At 46.6% G+C, this 16,133-nt stretch overlaps 1 protein-coding gene across 5 annotated transcripts in view; it reads left to right on the forward strand.

Annotated features, from left to right (window-relative positions):
* Positions 1 to 16,133, forward strand: part of DTX2 (deltex E3 ubiquitin ligase 2) — a 46,109-nt gene that overhangs the window by 13,248 nt on the left and 16,728 nt on the right. For all 5 annotated transcript variants that reach the window (XM_062592244.1, XM_062592247.1, XM_062592248.1 and 2 more), the window contains exon 4: positions 10,775 to 10,833. In XM_062592244.1, coding sequence (XP_062448228.1) covers positions 10,775 to 10,833 — 59 coding nt within the window. The remainder of the gene's footprint in view (positions 1 to 10,774; positions 10,834 to 16,133) is intronic.

Consider the following 16,133-nt stretch of genomic DNA (forward strand, 5'->3'; position numbering starts at 1 on the left):
TGGCTGAGTATTCAGGGTAGGTTCAGGCAGCTTGGCAGGAGTTGGTTATTTCAAAGGAGGGCCTGCCAGTAAGTTGTGTTGGGAGTTTAGTTTTCCTTGGGGTCTCCAAGGTGCAACCCCTCAAATACTCCAGCTCACCACAAATACTGTGGATCAGCCTGTGCTACCTGCTGATCTGTTTTCACTGTAGTTGTTCTCTAGGACTGAAACATATTTATCTGGCAGCACAGAATGATTTTATCCTTTGTCTTGGAGTGATCGGAGCTGAAGGAGGGCTGTGTTTGCACATTGCCAGTGTCAGAGGAATTGTTTCATTTCTTTTCAGGTCTTTCAAGTGTTGCAAGCTAAATGAAAAGCAGTGTCTCATGGGCTCACAGCTCAGCTCCCCAGCCTCTCCCCCACCCATGGGCTGTTTGACCAAGATATATTCATTATTGCCTATGGCCTGGAATGATTCAGAGGCGGCATGCTCCAGCTGGGGAGCGTGGTGCTGCTGGAGAGAGGCACTTCCCTTGCAAAGTGAGGGATTTCCCTCTGCATTCTTGTAGGATGGCCTTTATGAGGCTTTGGTAACCCAAACTAAGCAAGATATCCACCAATGGATTTTTCAGGGGCTTAACTCTCCCTTGGCACACAAGCCTTCTCTAACAACACACACGAAGGTGTTTGTAGCCTGTGTATTTTTGAGGGTTAGATGATGATAAATAAATTAATCCCAGATACATTTGGATTGAACTGAAGACTAAATAAGTGCTTCTCCCTCTATAAATGGCTATAAATGTATAGAGCAGCATAAACATTTCCTAAATAAACCAGAGACTGGAAGATTGTGTGAGATCTGAGAAACAAGAGGCAGACTGGCCAGAGCTGGTGTAATTGTCCAAGCTAACTCAAGTGCAAACAATAAAGATGTGGACAGGAAATCCAAAGGCACAGAGGCTGAAGGTTTGAGGTTTCTTTTGAAGCTCACTTGTATCTTCAACAAGACTGTGAATCTAGAGATACTTTTCTGTGTAATATGAGGATTTTTGCTCTTCAGTCTTATTTGCATAAGATGACTTTCTGCATCTTGTTCCTCTGTCCTGTATCCTCTTTCTGGTACCGTCTTTTCACTCAGTGATGTTTTTTGTGGCATCTTGAGCATCTGCAGCATTTCTGTGTTCCAGTCATCTTGTTTCGTCTTCAAATGGGCTGAAAAACAGAGCTCTTTATCTGCACATGCCCCAAGTAAGGCTCTTAGTGTGATCTGAAGAAAGTGCCAAATTTTCCTTCTCACAGGAACTGCTGGTCAGTGTGCTGTGCCATAAGGCTGCCTGGAGCCAGCTTTCCTCTCCAGTTCATGAGGGCTATGTCTTAGTCTACAGTGGATCTATGTTAATATGATTTATGAAGTGCCTTTTGGGGTGGGAAAAGATAAAAACAAAGAGCAAAATGCTGCAGCGGCTGCCCTATAAGCCTCTGCCTGTAACCGATAAGGGGTTGTGTGTTGTGCGCTACTGATGAGGAAAGAGCTGTCATGAAAGGTGGGAGGAAGGGAGAGCAACATTCAAAAATAAGTGGCACAGTTACTTCTCACAACCTGGGGTGCCCATGGTCTGAATGGTGCTCACTAGAGAAGAACAGCCACAAGATCTGTAGGTGTAATATCTTATTAGCTCAACCAGAGTGGCCGAGAAGATTTTCTTGGCACCCATCACTGCAGTGCCCTGTCAGATGCTGGGTTGTCCTGTGAGCTCTTGGGGCAAAGGGCAGCTCTTGGCAGGCCTGGTCAGCTTCTGCATAGAAAGACTCTGGCAGGTGAGTGCTGGCAGATCTCATGGTGGGTCAATGTGACAACCCTCAGCTGTTGACCCCAGTTCCTGTGGTTGGATATATCCATCCTCCGAGCAGTGCTGGCAAAAGGGAGCCTTTGCTTCCCCCTCAGCTGCTGTGGTTCAGCCATATCACCAAGTGCTACTGAAGGTGGCTTTTGTGGCAGGTACATCTGTTCCCCTCCACAGCTGCCAGCCTGGGGACAGCAGCAAAGAGCAGAGCCCTCTGATCATGCCCTCCTGGAGCACTGGGACCACTGCATTGCTGCGAGCCATGTTGGCAGTGGACAAGTAATGTGGTGGCCGTTTGCGGTCTGACTGCTGTAATCTTTTTTGCAGCTCAGCTGTTTGTGGTTTGGATTAGGTGGTGAGTGGCATCTTTGCAGTAATCCCTGGATAAGTCAGCCCTTCTAGGGAACATGGAGGGATTGTACAACTAAATCTTTCCTAGGGTCAGCAGAACGTGCAACACAGGGAAGGTGCTGAGGCCCTTGGAGGGGAGTGGGAGTTCTGCCAGGCTTACGTGAGAGTCGACACCCTCTGTGCAAAGTCTGCACTCCCCAAGTTGTGATCGGAGTGCCTTAGAGGAGCTCTTCTGGCTGTTGGCCATCTGTCACTGTTACGATGCGAGGGTTGAGCAGGGTGTATTGCTGGTAGTTGCTGTGGTGAGTGTGAAATGATCCCTTGATAGGACCCAGGACTGGTCTGGACAGGGAGAGCACTGCTGATTTTCTTCGTTGAGTGCACACCTGGCAACTGAGGTTGTCTGAGAGGCAATCATGCAGGCAGGATGTTACTATCTGCTGTGTTTATCTATTTAACTCCTTTTCCATTCTTTAACGCTGACAGTTTTCTGTGGATATATCTGTGGAAACCTCTGTTACCATGTACTCCCACGTGGGAGTGGATTCCAGGTGCAGGCTGTGGTCCTGCACCGATCCCAGAGGGTGAGCCAAGATAAGGGAGGCAGGCAGCAGCTGGGGAACTAACTCAAGCTGATTCTGGAGAAGAGAATCCTTTGGAGTTATTTTTCCTAAGAGTTCCCCGCCTGACAGGCAGACAGATCCACGCCGGGGGGATAGCGGCAGTCTCTGGCTTCCAGTGGAGTGCAGTATGTGAAAGGGAGTTTTTCCAACATCAGCTGACAACTCAAGATGGCTTTTCCTCTTTCTTCCTGTGAGCATTCCTGGGTTACTCTGTCCACTAGGTTTCCCGTCATTCCCCTCGCTCCGCTTTGCTTCGCGGAGCAGTTAGCTCCCCTCGCAGCTCTGAGTCTTCTCCTTCCTCGCTCAGTGAGTAGTGAGACTTCAGTGGCTGAGAAGATGAGGAAGTAATTATCCTGCAAAGGGCTTACGTCCAGCAGGCAGCTTAGCTGTGACGTGCAGTCCTGTGCCGCTGCGGGGCCCTGGTTGTTGGTGTGTACTTGGAGGTCCAGGCCTTGCAACGGCAGCTCTGCCGTGATATCGCAGCAAAGCCATCCGGGGCCGCGCAATAACTGCGCAGCAAATGTGAGGCTGTTCTGTGACCTCCCGGGTGCACAGGATGGGCCTGGAAGTGGCCATCTCCCTACCGGCCCCTGCAGCTGGTGCTTACCGGCCAGCTAATGGGTTTCCTGTTTTGAAAGGGAGGAAGGAGAAAAGACGGATAAATCATACAGTTTGGAAAGACGCCTGGCTGCGAGCGGCTTCCTCGGCAGGGAGAGGCCGTGAGGCTCGGCGGGGAGCTGCACGAGGCCCTGCTCAGCCGTGTTTAAGCAGGGACTGCGCAGCCCTTCCCTCTCCTCAGCTGTGACTGCAGCTCAAGGGCACCACGGTGGCGCGAATGGTTAATCGAGAGAGGAGCTGTGCTGGGAGCAGCAGAGCTATGCGTGTGCTGCAGGGAGGCGAGCAGCAGGCTCCTGTGGTTTCTCTGGTCACTAATAAGGGTTGTGTTGCGCTGCCCCTGCAGCATTTAGCTCCAAAGCACACGTGGTGGTGGATTACTTGCTCTTACTGCTTCTCTTCAAAAAGCTTTCGGGGGTGTCCTAGCTCTGAGCTTTCTCCCTCTTTGAAGTCGAGTTGTAGTTGGCGGAGGGGCTCAAAAGCCGTTACGGAGGGACTTAAGACAGCACAGTTGTATATGCTTTTTTTGAAGGGGGGGAAATGATGTTAAAAATGGCAGCACTGAAGAAAACATTTCTCCTGCAGGGCTGAGAAGAAAGTGTATTTCATCCTGGAAAGCTGCCTAACTCCCTGTGCGGTTGTGACAGTTATTTTTAATATGTAGGCAGTAATAGCCCTCAGTAGGGGCTGTTAGTAGCACAGACTTGTCTAGGGTTTTGTGGCATTGGCAGCAATGCAATATATTTCCTGCTTGCTGTGGGGATGGAGGGCAGGCTCCAGGTGTGGGAGGGTGGAGTTCAAACACTTCAAATTGCATGTTTAATTTCCCCGTTCTCTCAAGAGGGTCGAAGTTGCTTGGAAAGCCCAGATAAGAGCGTTGTGCAGTTCAGTACAGGGAGCAAACCAAGGCTTAAATAGACGTTAATATTCTTGCTTCTGCCACTAACTTACTAAATTAATGTGGGCAAGCTATTTCGCTTCTTGGTGCCTTTGGTTTCCTCCCGTGTATTAAACAGAGTTAATGAGTCTGGCCTCCTTCACAGACTGCATAGAAATCCGCAGATGGAGCGTGCCACAGCAGGGGTTGTGTCCTTATTGCCGGCACTGTTAAGTGGATTTGTAAAATAAAAATCAGCACCTTCCTGTGTGGAGTTCCCCGGGCTCCCATCCGCCTCCTGGTGCGATGCGAAACGCCCCGTGTGGGAAAGCGTCTGTTCCCAAGGACGAGAGCTGCGTCGCTCCCTGGTAATTAGAGAGAGAAGGGCGCTGCCGGGACTTGGTGAGGAGTGCCCTGCCTGGAATAAGAATGAGCAAAGCTACAGGAAGCTGCCTTTTGGGGGATAGGTTAATTTGCACCCGAGCCACCAAATCCCTGTTGTCCCTCCGTTGGCCCCACTGAGCCTTGTGTAACCCTTAGGTGCCTTAGGTCCAGGGCATGCTTGCAAGTAAGGCTTGCAGCTCGTGGGGGAGTTTCTTGAAAAGAGTGTATGAGGTCTTGGGGCTGAAAGGAACTTGTGGTGTTCCCAAGGAATAGGTCTGGTACTAGGACCCCAAATTTCCCAATGGGAATGACACACTCAGCACTTTGTAGGATCAGATGGCGAGATCTAGGCACCAGCACCTGGATGGGATGGTTTGCCTTCTCTCTCCTTTTTCTCTTTCACACCTCTCAGCATTTTTTGCCCATAGCCGCAACAGCAAGCTCCTCAGATCACTGCAGAGAGAGTCTGTACAGTCCCTGGCTCATCATGATGCTGATCCTCACCAAGCCCATGGAAGCTACTGTGACATGTCTTTCAACCCTTCGCTTGTAACTAACCTGCCGTGGCTCTGTGTGGCCCAGCAGGACAGTTCTGCTATGCGCTCCATGCACATGTCACGGTGCCTGAGCCAGAGCAGGTGACTCTGCCCCTCTTGACACTGAGAGTGAAACCAAAGGATCCACGTGGCTGTTTGCAGTGCCCCAAGAGGTCCCTTTTAGAGGGATTTAGTCTAGTTTTGGGGATCCCCTTTAGAAGAAAGGGAGGGGAAAATATGCTGTATTTGAGGTTTTGAGAGACTGCATGGACCAGAAAGTCTGTTTTCACAGCTGTGCCTACAGGGCTGGGGCCGAGCTCATTTGTTTTGTAATGAGGATGTGCAAGTTCAAAAGCAGGTCAGATGTAGCTGTGTTAATGCTGATTGATAGATCAGTGTGTAAGGCTGCCAAGGAAGCCTAATACAGTCTCCAAAAAATTGACGGGTGGAAAGGGGCAGGATTATCGTCTCACTCAGCTTTCCCTGGGCGGGTGGTTAGATCTTGGGGTTGCCGTAATGCTTGGTGCCCTCATGAGGCAGGGCGGGATATAGCCTTCAGCTGGGAAGAGAAGTGCCAGCTGCTTGCCCAGAGGACTACAAATACACTGATACAGGAACACGCAACTTGCTGGCCTGTGCGCAGGGAGAGAGGAAAGGAGTCCCCTGCTGTCTTCCTCCAGTAGGTCTGTGTCTACAGCAGGCATTAGAGACCAGGACTGAGTTCCTGGTCTGCCACATGCTCCCTGCATGGTCTTGGAGACATCGCTGTCTTCCTCCACATTCATCCTCCCGTGGTAGTGGCTGCATCAGTAGTTGTGAGGAGCTTGTAAGGGCTGTATTGGGCAGAGTGTGCAAGTTGTCACGTATATCCCTTAGGATACATGTGCTCATGCAGCTTAGGTGATGTTCAGCTTGCATCTGGCCACCTGGTTGTAAAAACAGCAGCAGGTGCCTTATCCTCTGGTCTTGTAGTTTGCTATCTCACTAATATTACAATATCTTGAAATTCTGGAGAAGCAAATGCTTTTGTCATGCTGAAATATCAGTCTTGGGCATCTGCCCATTGTAGCAGATTGACACACTTTGTCTATAGCCACTGGTGATAGCAGATGTTACCAGGATTTTGTTGCTGAATCTTTGAGGAAAGTGTCTTTCTTTGTGTCCCTTTATTCTCAACCTGATTTTTCCCTATTGCACTCTCTCAGCTCCTGTGTGACAGGGAGAGTAGGAACTGCAGTGAACAGCAGGGCTGAACTGGACTGGGGAGGAATCAGCACCATGCAAACATGCAGGGATTTCATGCATTGACTTCCAGGTGTTACAAGCACAGCCTGCATATTTGGCTAAGAATTAAAGACACTGATTAGATAGAAAGCTTGTTTGTGAGGAGTGAAGCTAAAATCCCCTTCAGCAAAGGAGAATGATGGGCAGCAAAGGCAACAGGAGCAAGCGCTGCAGTGAATTCCTCTCATCTCTTTGCACTGCAGTGCTAGCTCTTGTATTGCTCTTCTCCAGACTTCCCCTCACCTGAGTCCTCACTGTCCTGCTGGATCCAGTTTTCTCATAACTGAGCCTCACTTGAGTAAATCAACAGCATCTCAGCCCACCTTGGCTCCAGGACTAACCCTTCTCTCTTCTGCGAAGCCAGTGCTGATATGACAACACTTGAGTGGCTTGAGTCCTCCTGCCTCCTGTTGGGAACCATGAGTCAGGCTGAGGGACTAAATACAGGCTGTTTGTGCTGCTGGTTAGCCTGTTCAGAGTCAAGGCACAGCTTGTCCTTCCCTGTGATAGCAATATCCTTCCTCATCACCACCCCCACCTTCCACCAAAAAACCCTCGATCTGAAGAGTAAGTTCTGCATAGCATTTCTGTATCTTTTTTGGCGTGGCAATACTTCCTCCTACATACTGTGGCTTCAGATCTACCCGGCAGTGTTGTGGCAAAGGTACTGCAAAGCAACATGAATTTCCCTTGATTTCATCAGCCTTGTGTTTGGGATTTCTACGGATGTAAAAGAATGTGCGTGGCAGCCTTGAGAATTCATTCACACGGTATCATGCAGATAAGTTAGCACTTCCTACAGTGTTGTTAGCTGAGATGCTGTTAGCTGAGTGTGTGTGTGTGTGTTTGTAGCTCATGCCAAATGTGAAATAAAAAGTATTTGGTTCTGCCATCATCAAATCAGTTGGCTTAAAGCCTCCCAGCAGTCAAAGCTGACATGCTTTGCATTTACCATACACCAGGAGTGCGTCTGATCAGTGACTATTTTCTGGCTGATGGATGGTAATCTATCTGCAGTGCATTTGCAGCTTCCAAAACTTGATTGCTTGCAAATGTATCAATTGCTTATTCATTTCCATCTGTAAATCTCAAGGGCTCTTCTCATTTTGTAAAAGCACTCGCTGCTGAATGGCTTGGTCTTGAACCTTGCAATGAAGGAAAGAGTAGTGAAGTATTTCTCAGCCTGTCTTCGCAAAGCATTGTTACTTGTGATCCTCTTTCCAGAGCAGCTGTGGGTTTGCCTTCTTCAGCCTCTGGTGTAGTGTGCCCAGAGCTCCAACCCTTTTCTGCATCTTTACATTTAAAGGAAATGTCTGAATGATAGTTCTCATTGGTGAAGTTTTGCTACTGCTTTGCAGGTGGGAGGACAGTGCTCTTACCAGTTCAAATATGGCTGTATCAGTTGTATGAGGACCTCAGGAGCAGTACTGTCTGCCTTGCTAGCAAAGGTGGAACACGTGAAACATTCACAAAAGAGAAGGTGAAAGACTGTTCCAGGCTATGAGGATGCAGCAGGCAATTGTAAAGAGAAGAGATGATCGGCTCTACTTGGAAGGTCAAGAAGGAAATCCAAGCCAGGAAGATTTTAGATGCAGGACAAACACTGAGTAGCAGGACTGAAATATTGCCAGAAACTAATTAGGCAAATTGTGGTGCTCCTTGTGTTAGACATTTTCAAGAACAGATTAGACAAAGAGTTGCTGGTGACAGTTTGTGTCCATTTGTCTCTGTCTCAACGCAGGGAGGTGGACTAAGTGATGTCTGGAGCTTCATTTCTACAGTTCTGTCACCCACGTCTTTTATTCTCCAAAAATACGAGTTGGAAGAACTCCCTGTTGCCCATTTACTTTCCTCACAGAGCTGAAGGTTCAGCTTTGTGTTCTGCCATTTTCTTTTTTTTTTACTTTCCACAGGAAGGGGGAAATGAAAGTACCCATGGTAGCTGAAGCTCTTTTTGGTGTGATGAAGCATGAGTTTTTCACCATCAATCACATGCAGGGATCACAGCCTGGGGGCAGAGGAGTGGAGGGGATTCCCAGCCCCCCTACTCCCTTCTGTGCTGTTGTCTTATGGGAGAAGATGGGGGGAAATACAGGATGGAGTATTTTGGTGGGCGAGAGCAGAATGCTTCACGTCACTGATTTTTGGGAGTAGGTTTCCAACTTCCTTTCTGCCTGCTGTTCCTTGAATTCCCTCCTTGTCTGCAGCTGAAGAGGATGCAGTCCTGCTATTAGCCATCATCCAAAGAGGACCATAGGTAGGAGCAGACTGAAGCAAAGAGAAGGATAGTAATAGGTATTTGTTTCCTCCTTCTCTAAGAAAGTACTGTGACGAAGAGGCTAAATTAGGAAAGAAGGATGTTGTGAAGAAGAGTCACACAATCTAATTCAAAGCTGTCTGAGGAGAGAATTTCCACTGTATTCAGTGAGTCTTGAATTGGACTGTAGTGAGAGCAATCCATTGCATCATTTGGAAACATTGCAAAATTAGGTACAGCAGAGGGGAAAACACAGTCTTTGAAACAGGCATAAGGGAGACCTCTGCAATCTGGAGAACTTTTTAAGGGTCTGGAAGAGCTCTTGTCTGGGTTGTCAACGCAGTGCCAAGCCCTGGGTTTTGCCCAGGGATATCTTCAGGGAGCTCAATGCTTGTGTGCGAAGCTCTGACAAACTGTGGCAGGTAGGAGAAGAGGGAGGTGGGGGTGCTTTCTGGTTGTGAGGGTGGAGGACAGGGGTGTGTTGCTCCTCAGTCTCTTCAGCTCTGCTCATTGTTAAGGAAAAGCGGACAAAGATTCTGGCAAGGCTGAAGAGCGAGACCTCTGTCAGTGATATTATTCTGGATACAGTGGCTGCTTTTGCATCGTATCTAGGGAGAACTAGGTTCCCTGTGGATAATGAATGTTATTTGGGGCACTAAACTATCTTAATTTGCTGTGTAAATTCCCAGGAAGTTGGCCAGATTTGATGTAATTTTGGATGTCTTTGGGAGTCCTTTGAGTCCTGCTGTCTGACTGTACTATGTGATTATTTTAGCTGGTGTGCCTGAGCCTGCATTGCGACAGGTGTATGCATCACACAAGACACAGTCTGCGGAGGGCTTCTCCATACCAGCGTGTTAGATTTTAAATGCTTCTGCTCTGCTCCTGTGGATCCGGCTTTCTTTTGCCTTTAGTGACTTCCATGCTACTGCTTACACTTTTCCTTCCTAATTCCTGCTGTCAGCCAAACATGTCCCCTGTCTGCCCACGTATCCTCAACTAACTTGAGGTGGGGTTACCAGCCCTGGGAAACACTCCCAAAGGAAGTAAGTTGGGAGCCTGAAAGGAAATGTTTGGTGTCCAAATCCTCTTGATTTCTGAGGGAAGGTGGGTGCCAAACTCTGAAGATTCTTTTGATATTTCATCTCCCGTTCCCATATCTTGCAGTAATCTAGTGAATGCATAGTGAGAGTCGAGACTTGGTTGGGCTGCAGTTGCATGTGCTCAGGGCTGCAGCTAGGTGCGTGCCAGCAATTTGCATGGCTTTTTGGTGCCTTGATTTCTCCATCTGAAGGGGGCGGGGTGGGGCAGGGGCAAATGCTTTCCTCTTTTAACCTGTACAGCTGCAACATCTTGTAGAACGTGGGTGTGTGTTCTCTGGTGAGCCGCTTTTCCTTCACTGTTGCTAACAGCATGTTTAGACCAAGTCATTTGGAAGGTTTAAGATCTGTTTGCTGCATCCAAGCCGTCCCTGGCTGCGTATTTGTGCTGTGGATCTGCTGGCGTAGCAATCTGTACGTAGCATGAGTCAATGCTCTGGGGAGGCTCTGTGTCAGAGCAGCCAGAGCAAGGGGGTGATGACAGGGTCTGTTGGCAGGCCTAGACAAGGGAAGGTGATGAGTCGGGTCCTGGCTCCTTCCAAGGAATCCATTCAGGAGCAGTAGGAGACAGGACTGGAGCCAGGCTACCTTCGGTGCCGTAAGTCTGAGGTCCACCCAGGAGACAAGGCTGGAGACGGGTACACCTACAACACAGCTTAGGCAAGAACTGGGCTCCTTAAATATAGCGGCTGGATCAGTGGGCAAAAGGTCCCAGATCCTGGATGAGGCCGCTCTGGGAAACGAAAGCCTGTTATGATGCTCAGGGCCCTGACACTGTGGATTGAACATGATGTGAATTGTTTCTCTTTTGTCTGGTGATTGATCTGTGCTATTGAACTTGTCTCTCTCTCTCTCTCTCTCTCTCTCTCTCTCTCTCTCTCTCTCTCTGTCTCTCTCTCTCTCTCTCTTTTTTTTTCCCTCCAGCACCCTAAGCCTGCCAGTCAAGATGCCCAAACCCAGCAGAGTGAACCAGGCCTTGGCAGGTAATGATTCCTTTCTGCTTTATCTGCTTTGTCCTTAGGGTTATGCAGTTAAGTGTTTTCATTCTCTATGGTGTGTACTTTCCTTTTTTTTAGTTTTCAGAAAGAATTTAAAACCTCTCTGAGGATAGAAGGGTGTTAGGCCCAAAGACTGTTCATAAAGGCAGAGAGAGGGCATATTTGAGAGAGAATGGGAAGGTCAGACCTTAGCAACGTTTTTTTCTGCTGTGCTAGTCGCAAGGCTTTGTGTTCCTGACCCACTTTGAGCGAGGGTTTGATGCTGGTCAGTACCTGAGGTTGAAGGCCAATGCCCTTCTAATGCAAGCTCTAACAGGACATGATCCAGTGTGTAGTCAGTCTCTCTTAATAGAAGACATAAGCGGATGGAGCTTGCTGAACGGGTCTCTCGAGCACATTTCTGAACCTGTGGTCTGTGGTTTAGAGGTGGGTCACAAGACAACAGAAGTTGGCACGGAAAATGAATGGGGTTATTTTGGGTTTGGGTTTCTTCTCCTGTACATGTGTGTGAGCAAGTAGCACAGGGGAGCACATGGATCAGGCTAAATGGTAGCTGTTCTCTCACTACTTTTGTTTTGTCAAGGAGAAAGGCTGCACTGCAAGGTGGTATGTGGAATTTTTTAATGTAACTTTATTCTGCAGGCTGAGGTGGTCCTTTAGACTGAAAAACAGTTGTGGCACATTGTGCTTAGGAAAAGGAAGAGCCCGAAGTTGAACCAGATGTTCTTTCCTGTAGCAACAGAAATGAAGGTTTCTTGTTATCATCAAAACCTGTAAATGATCCTAAACATGCTTGGGGAGACAGTCTAGGAAAGATGAAAGTGCCAGTTTTCAACCTTCGTTTTCAGAGCAGACTTGCCTGTTAAACATGAAGTAGCATTGCCTTGAAAATGACAACTTGTACTTGCAGCTTTCAGTGAAAGCGTTTCTAGTTTGTGTGCCAAAACCTGTCAGGTGTTTGATCTATTTCGATTCAGCTAGCTCCAAACCCAGGGGACTCTGGTACCTTAGGAGCCACATGTTCTGCTGGTAGCAGGTGTCTTCTCTGTACCAGGACTGACTGTGCACTTGAAATCATATCATGATGCTATACCCCAGAGGCAGATGCGTGAAAAAGACCTGCCATACGGTATTTTCCATGGTTTTCTATACCAGCTTTGAACACAACCAAATATCTATTAATCATCTCCTTTCTCCGTCTTTGTGCATGGTCTATTAGGTTGTTAGCGCCTTGAAAACTGTGGACTTTGCTTCTGAGCTTATACATGCATGTTCTTACTCTCTTGAAAAAACGTTTACTACCCTATTCCAGGAAAGACTATTGTGTTTTTTCTCCTGAGTGTAGAGTTTTATCCTTCCTGAGAATGATCTACCTGTGTTGATGATTCAGTTGTCCAGTGTTAGTACCATCTTGAAAATCGTGCCTTGTGTGCCTCTAAAGCAAACTGGGTGCTACATAAAAACTAATACTGGATGTCCTCTAATAGATCCAGATGATCTAATCTCCTGGTTAGCAAATCAGTCTAAAAGACTTTGTGGAAATGAGATGTTATGTCACGCTCAGACCTGATACAGGTGGATGACCTGCTTGCTTAAAAAGCTGTGAATTTGGTCCCCTGGCTAATAGCAGTGACTGTATGATTAATTAGTTAATCACATAGAGGTAAATACAGTCAAGAACTGAAGAGTCCTGCTTGATCTAACCTATGTGAATGTTGTTAATTGTGACTATGTGCAAGTCACTGGAAAAGCTGAATATGCCTGGTCTGTTTTTCCCTCATGTGCTACATTTGGATGTAAAAGGCTACTGGAACCCTCTATAGAATTTAATAATTTAACATCATTTCATAAAGTAACGTGCAAAGGTTATATTTGCAATCATTTTCTCCTGTTGTTGGAGGCTGGGGGTGCAGCAGAGAGAAATAATTATTTATTTTAATAATAATCTGTAGCTCTCTGTGAGGCAGCTAGTGAGAAGCATGCTGAGCTGCAGTGGAGTTCAGAGCTGTTTATGCTAGGATGAGTGTGGTCAGTGCAAGCACCCCTCAGGGCTGACATCTCCTTCAGCTCCGAATCTTCCTAGGAGATGGCTCTAATCAGTGCTGTGCTACTTTCTGCCAACTGTGGCAAACCTGAGGTGCAAGGGAGGAGAAAAGTCTAAATGTGTGTCTGTCTGTTAAAATAAAGTAGAAGCAGAGGAAGGATCTGGACGAGCTGATTAGCAAGTGAGAGGAAACTAAATGGCTAGGAACGTTTCTGGTAAAAAGCAAGCAGTGGAGTAACTGGTAACAAGGCCAAATTTTACTGGAACTTTAATTGGCTGGGACTTTAGGGACATCTCCTCCCCCTCTTGCTCTGCTCTGTTTCTAGGACCTCTTCTGGGACGTGTTATTTTGTTCATATTTAAAATCCTGCAGATGGTCTTTGATTTACTTACTCTTCAGATCATTCCACAACACATAGCCTAGGCCCCTTCTGTTTCTCAGTCCCCATGGCAAGACCATTTTCTTCAGAGTATTAATGATGAGAGGGGAAAGACTGGGGACCCAAAGGCCTCTGCAACGACCATGTGGGAAAGGGGTGTTTATGTGGTCTCAAACGTGAAATGCGGTTTTATAGGGTCTGGCTCACAACATACGTTGCTCTCGTGGCCTGTCTTGGGGTGTGTGGCCCTTTTGGGATGGTTAAAATGCATGTGTATCTGTCTCTGGCTAGCTAAAAGCTGGATGTCTAAATTGCTGGCCATGTATGCTACCTCCCCAGTCAGTAAAGAGAAATTAGTCTCCTCAAGCAGTAAAGCACTGTCAACCCGCAGCCCACGGGTGGTTCTGATGATCATCAGAAATGCTTTCTCAGCCATAGTTACAAAGATGAGCTAGGTGAGCCCCAGCCTCGCTGCTGAACTGGAATTCTACAGAATTCTGCCTCACTTTGTTGAAAAAAAAAAAAAAAGGAAAGTTGTATCCAAAAGTGTCACAGCCTTTGGTCTCCATCCTGAGGTGCCTCTCAGCAGCTTTGATTACAGTTTGAAGTAGGAAAAATGAAATCCCTGAATCTTGTGGATTTTCTCTGGAAAGGCTACAGATACCTCTGGAAACAAGGAACTTCTGATGAGTAAACAAGTGATCCTGCTGCTCTGAATGAGGAGATGGGTTTCATTTGTGTGGTGAGGGTCTGGGGATCCCTGAGTGAGAAATTCGTAGCATTGTCAACTCCATGTGTTTTCAAAACACAGCTTGGAATCACAAAAATCGTGAAGCTGACTTTAAAACCCTGGCTTATGCAACAAAAAGTTCTTTTTCCTTACTCTTTGCTGTATTAACATTTCAAGGTGCATCATGCATGGGGAAACTTGTCTTCTAAGTTTTTTTTTTTTTTTCATTCAACATTTGATTAGTATGGTGAAATGCTAGCGTAGAGGTCTGAGCAGACTGTTGAACCATAGTGTTGGTGTTTAAGGATCAGCTGGACTAACATCTGTAGGGAGTAATGTAGTTTATCTGGTGTGCCTGGGGGCTGGGCAGTGGACTAGGTGGTCATATGAAGTACCTTCTAATATTGTCTTTAAGATGAGGGTTGGAAATCAGAGCTTTTGTTTTTTAATGAAGCCAAGTGTTCTTTGTTCATGTGATTCCTGGATCTAGGACATTTTGAAACACACCAAACTTAATGATTTTGCTGATGGATATAATTGTACAAATTAGCAGTGCTCCACTCTGACTCCAAGATCTCATGACCTTTTCCTCAAGTTCTGTCATTTCCCCTCTACCTGCTTAAGTCCAAGACTGGAACCAAATGCATAAGCAATCTGCGCAAATATACCAAAAGTCTGTGCAAATACAGATTAGCAGCCAGAACCAGTGACCAGAGGGACATGTAAGACTGGATGCATGAGTAAGTGGTTGACTGACGCTCATTATATTATGCAAGCGTGTTTTCCCTATGCTGAACTCTGGCACGTTACAGGATATTGCAAAAGTGCCTTATTTACATAGCAGACCGAGAAAAGCTGCTGGATGTTGTCATGGCTGCAGTGAAAATAATTTTAGCCCCAAGGAGTTGGTGATGTTGTACTTCTCGCCAGATAGACACCTTGAGCAAGAGAGAAGAGGCAGTTTTCTTTGTGTGTGTGTGTATTGCACACATTCATTGAAATGTATCTGATGCCAAAGCACATTTTGCAAGGCTTTCTGTCTTTGTTCAGTCCTTGCAGGGAAGAAACCCAGTGGTCAATGGAAAATTCAGTAATATTTTTCAAACTCCTAGAGGTTGGCTAGTGAGCAGCAGTAACTCTCTTAATAATGCAAGGGCATTCAAGCAGTCTTGGTTTGTGCAGAGTTTTATCTTGTTGCATCTGGGGCCTCATGTCTTCAAGTGAGAATTATCCAAGTCCCGGGCCAAATTCAGTCCGTTCATTTGTGTGTCTCCCCAAAGGCAGCAGAGGGTAGAAGTGGAAAATAACCTTTACCTGGCCAATGTAAGATTGTCACTGGGAGAACACCTGGTGTCAGATAATCCTCCTAGTCCCACACATGGCCTGTGATTTTATGCTCCTCTGCAAGCATAGATGTGTTTGCAGCTCATGAAATAGATAAAATTTCCAGAATAAACGTTTATTTTCTTTGTGATGACCCATGATACAAGCCAGTAATTTTGGAGTCGTTGTTCAAGGCATCAGTAGGGCTATGTTAAAGAACTAAGCTGGGGTTCTGTGACTCATGTTTTCACTTAATCTAATTTTGAAGGAAATAATTTTGAAGGAAATATTTTTGTTCTCTGACTTTAGGAATCTCTGAATTCAGTTCATCTTCTGCTTCTGTTTATATATATATATGCACACACATTGCTTAGAAGCAGAGGTTTTGGAGACGATTTTACCACTTCATTTTCTGCACCCCAGCTGAAGAACTGCATTTTGTAACCTTTGTTGGGTTAGATTCTAATAGCCTGAGATATTCTGTCTTTGCCACAAGGAGATCCAGCATCCTTCCTGTTTCTCAAGAACACTTTTTTAGGGCTCTTGAATCAACTGCTGTTCTGGTAATACCTCTCTTTGTCCTTTAACAAGCTGAAAGTGTAAAGTAACTGCCTGTTGTGCATGCAGGTGATAGCTTTGGTGCTGTAGCTGAGCTTCAGATGTTCTGCTTCATTCCCTTAGAAGGCAAGTAGATTTTGTTATGGGAACATTTAAGCTATTGCTTAAGGGTTTGTGGAAGTATTGAAGGACTTTTGGCTTGAATTGGAACAGAGAGCACAAAATAGTCTTGTGGTCTGTAGTTCAAGAC

The sequence above is a fragment of the Rhea pennata genome, chromosome 20, assembly GCF_028389875.1.
Source record: "Rhea pennata isolate bPtePen1 chromosome 20, bPtePen1.pri, whole genome shotgun sequence".
Classification (NCBI taxonomy): domain Eukaryota; kingdom Metazoa; phylum Chordata; class Aves; order Rheiformes; family Rheidae; genus Rhea; species Rhea pennata.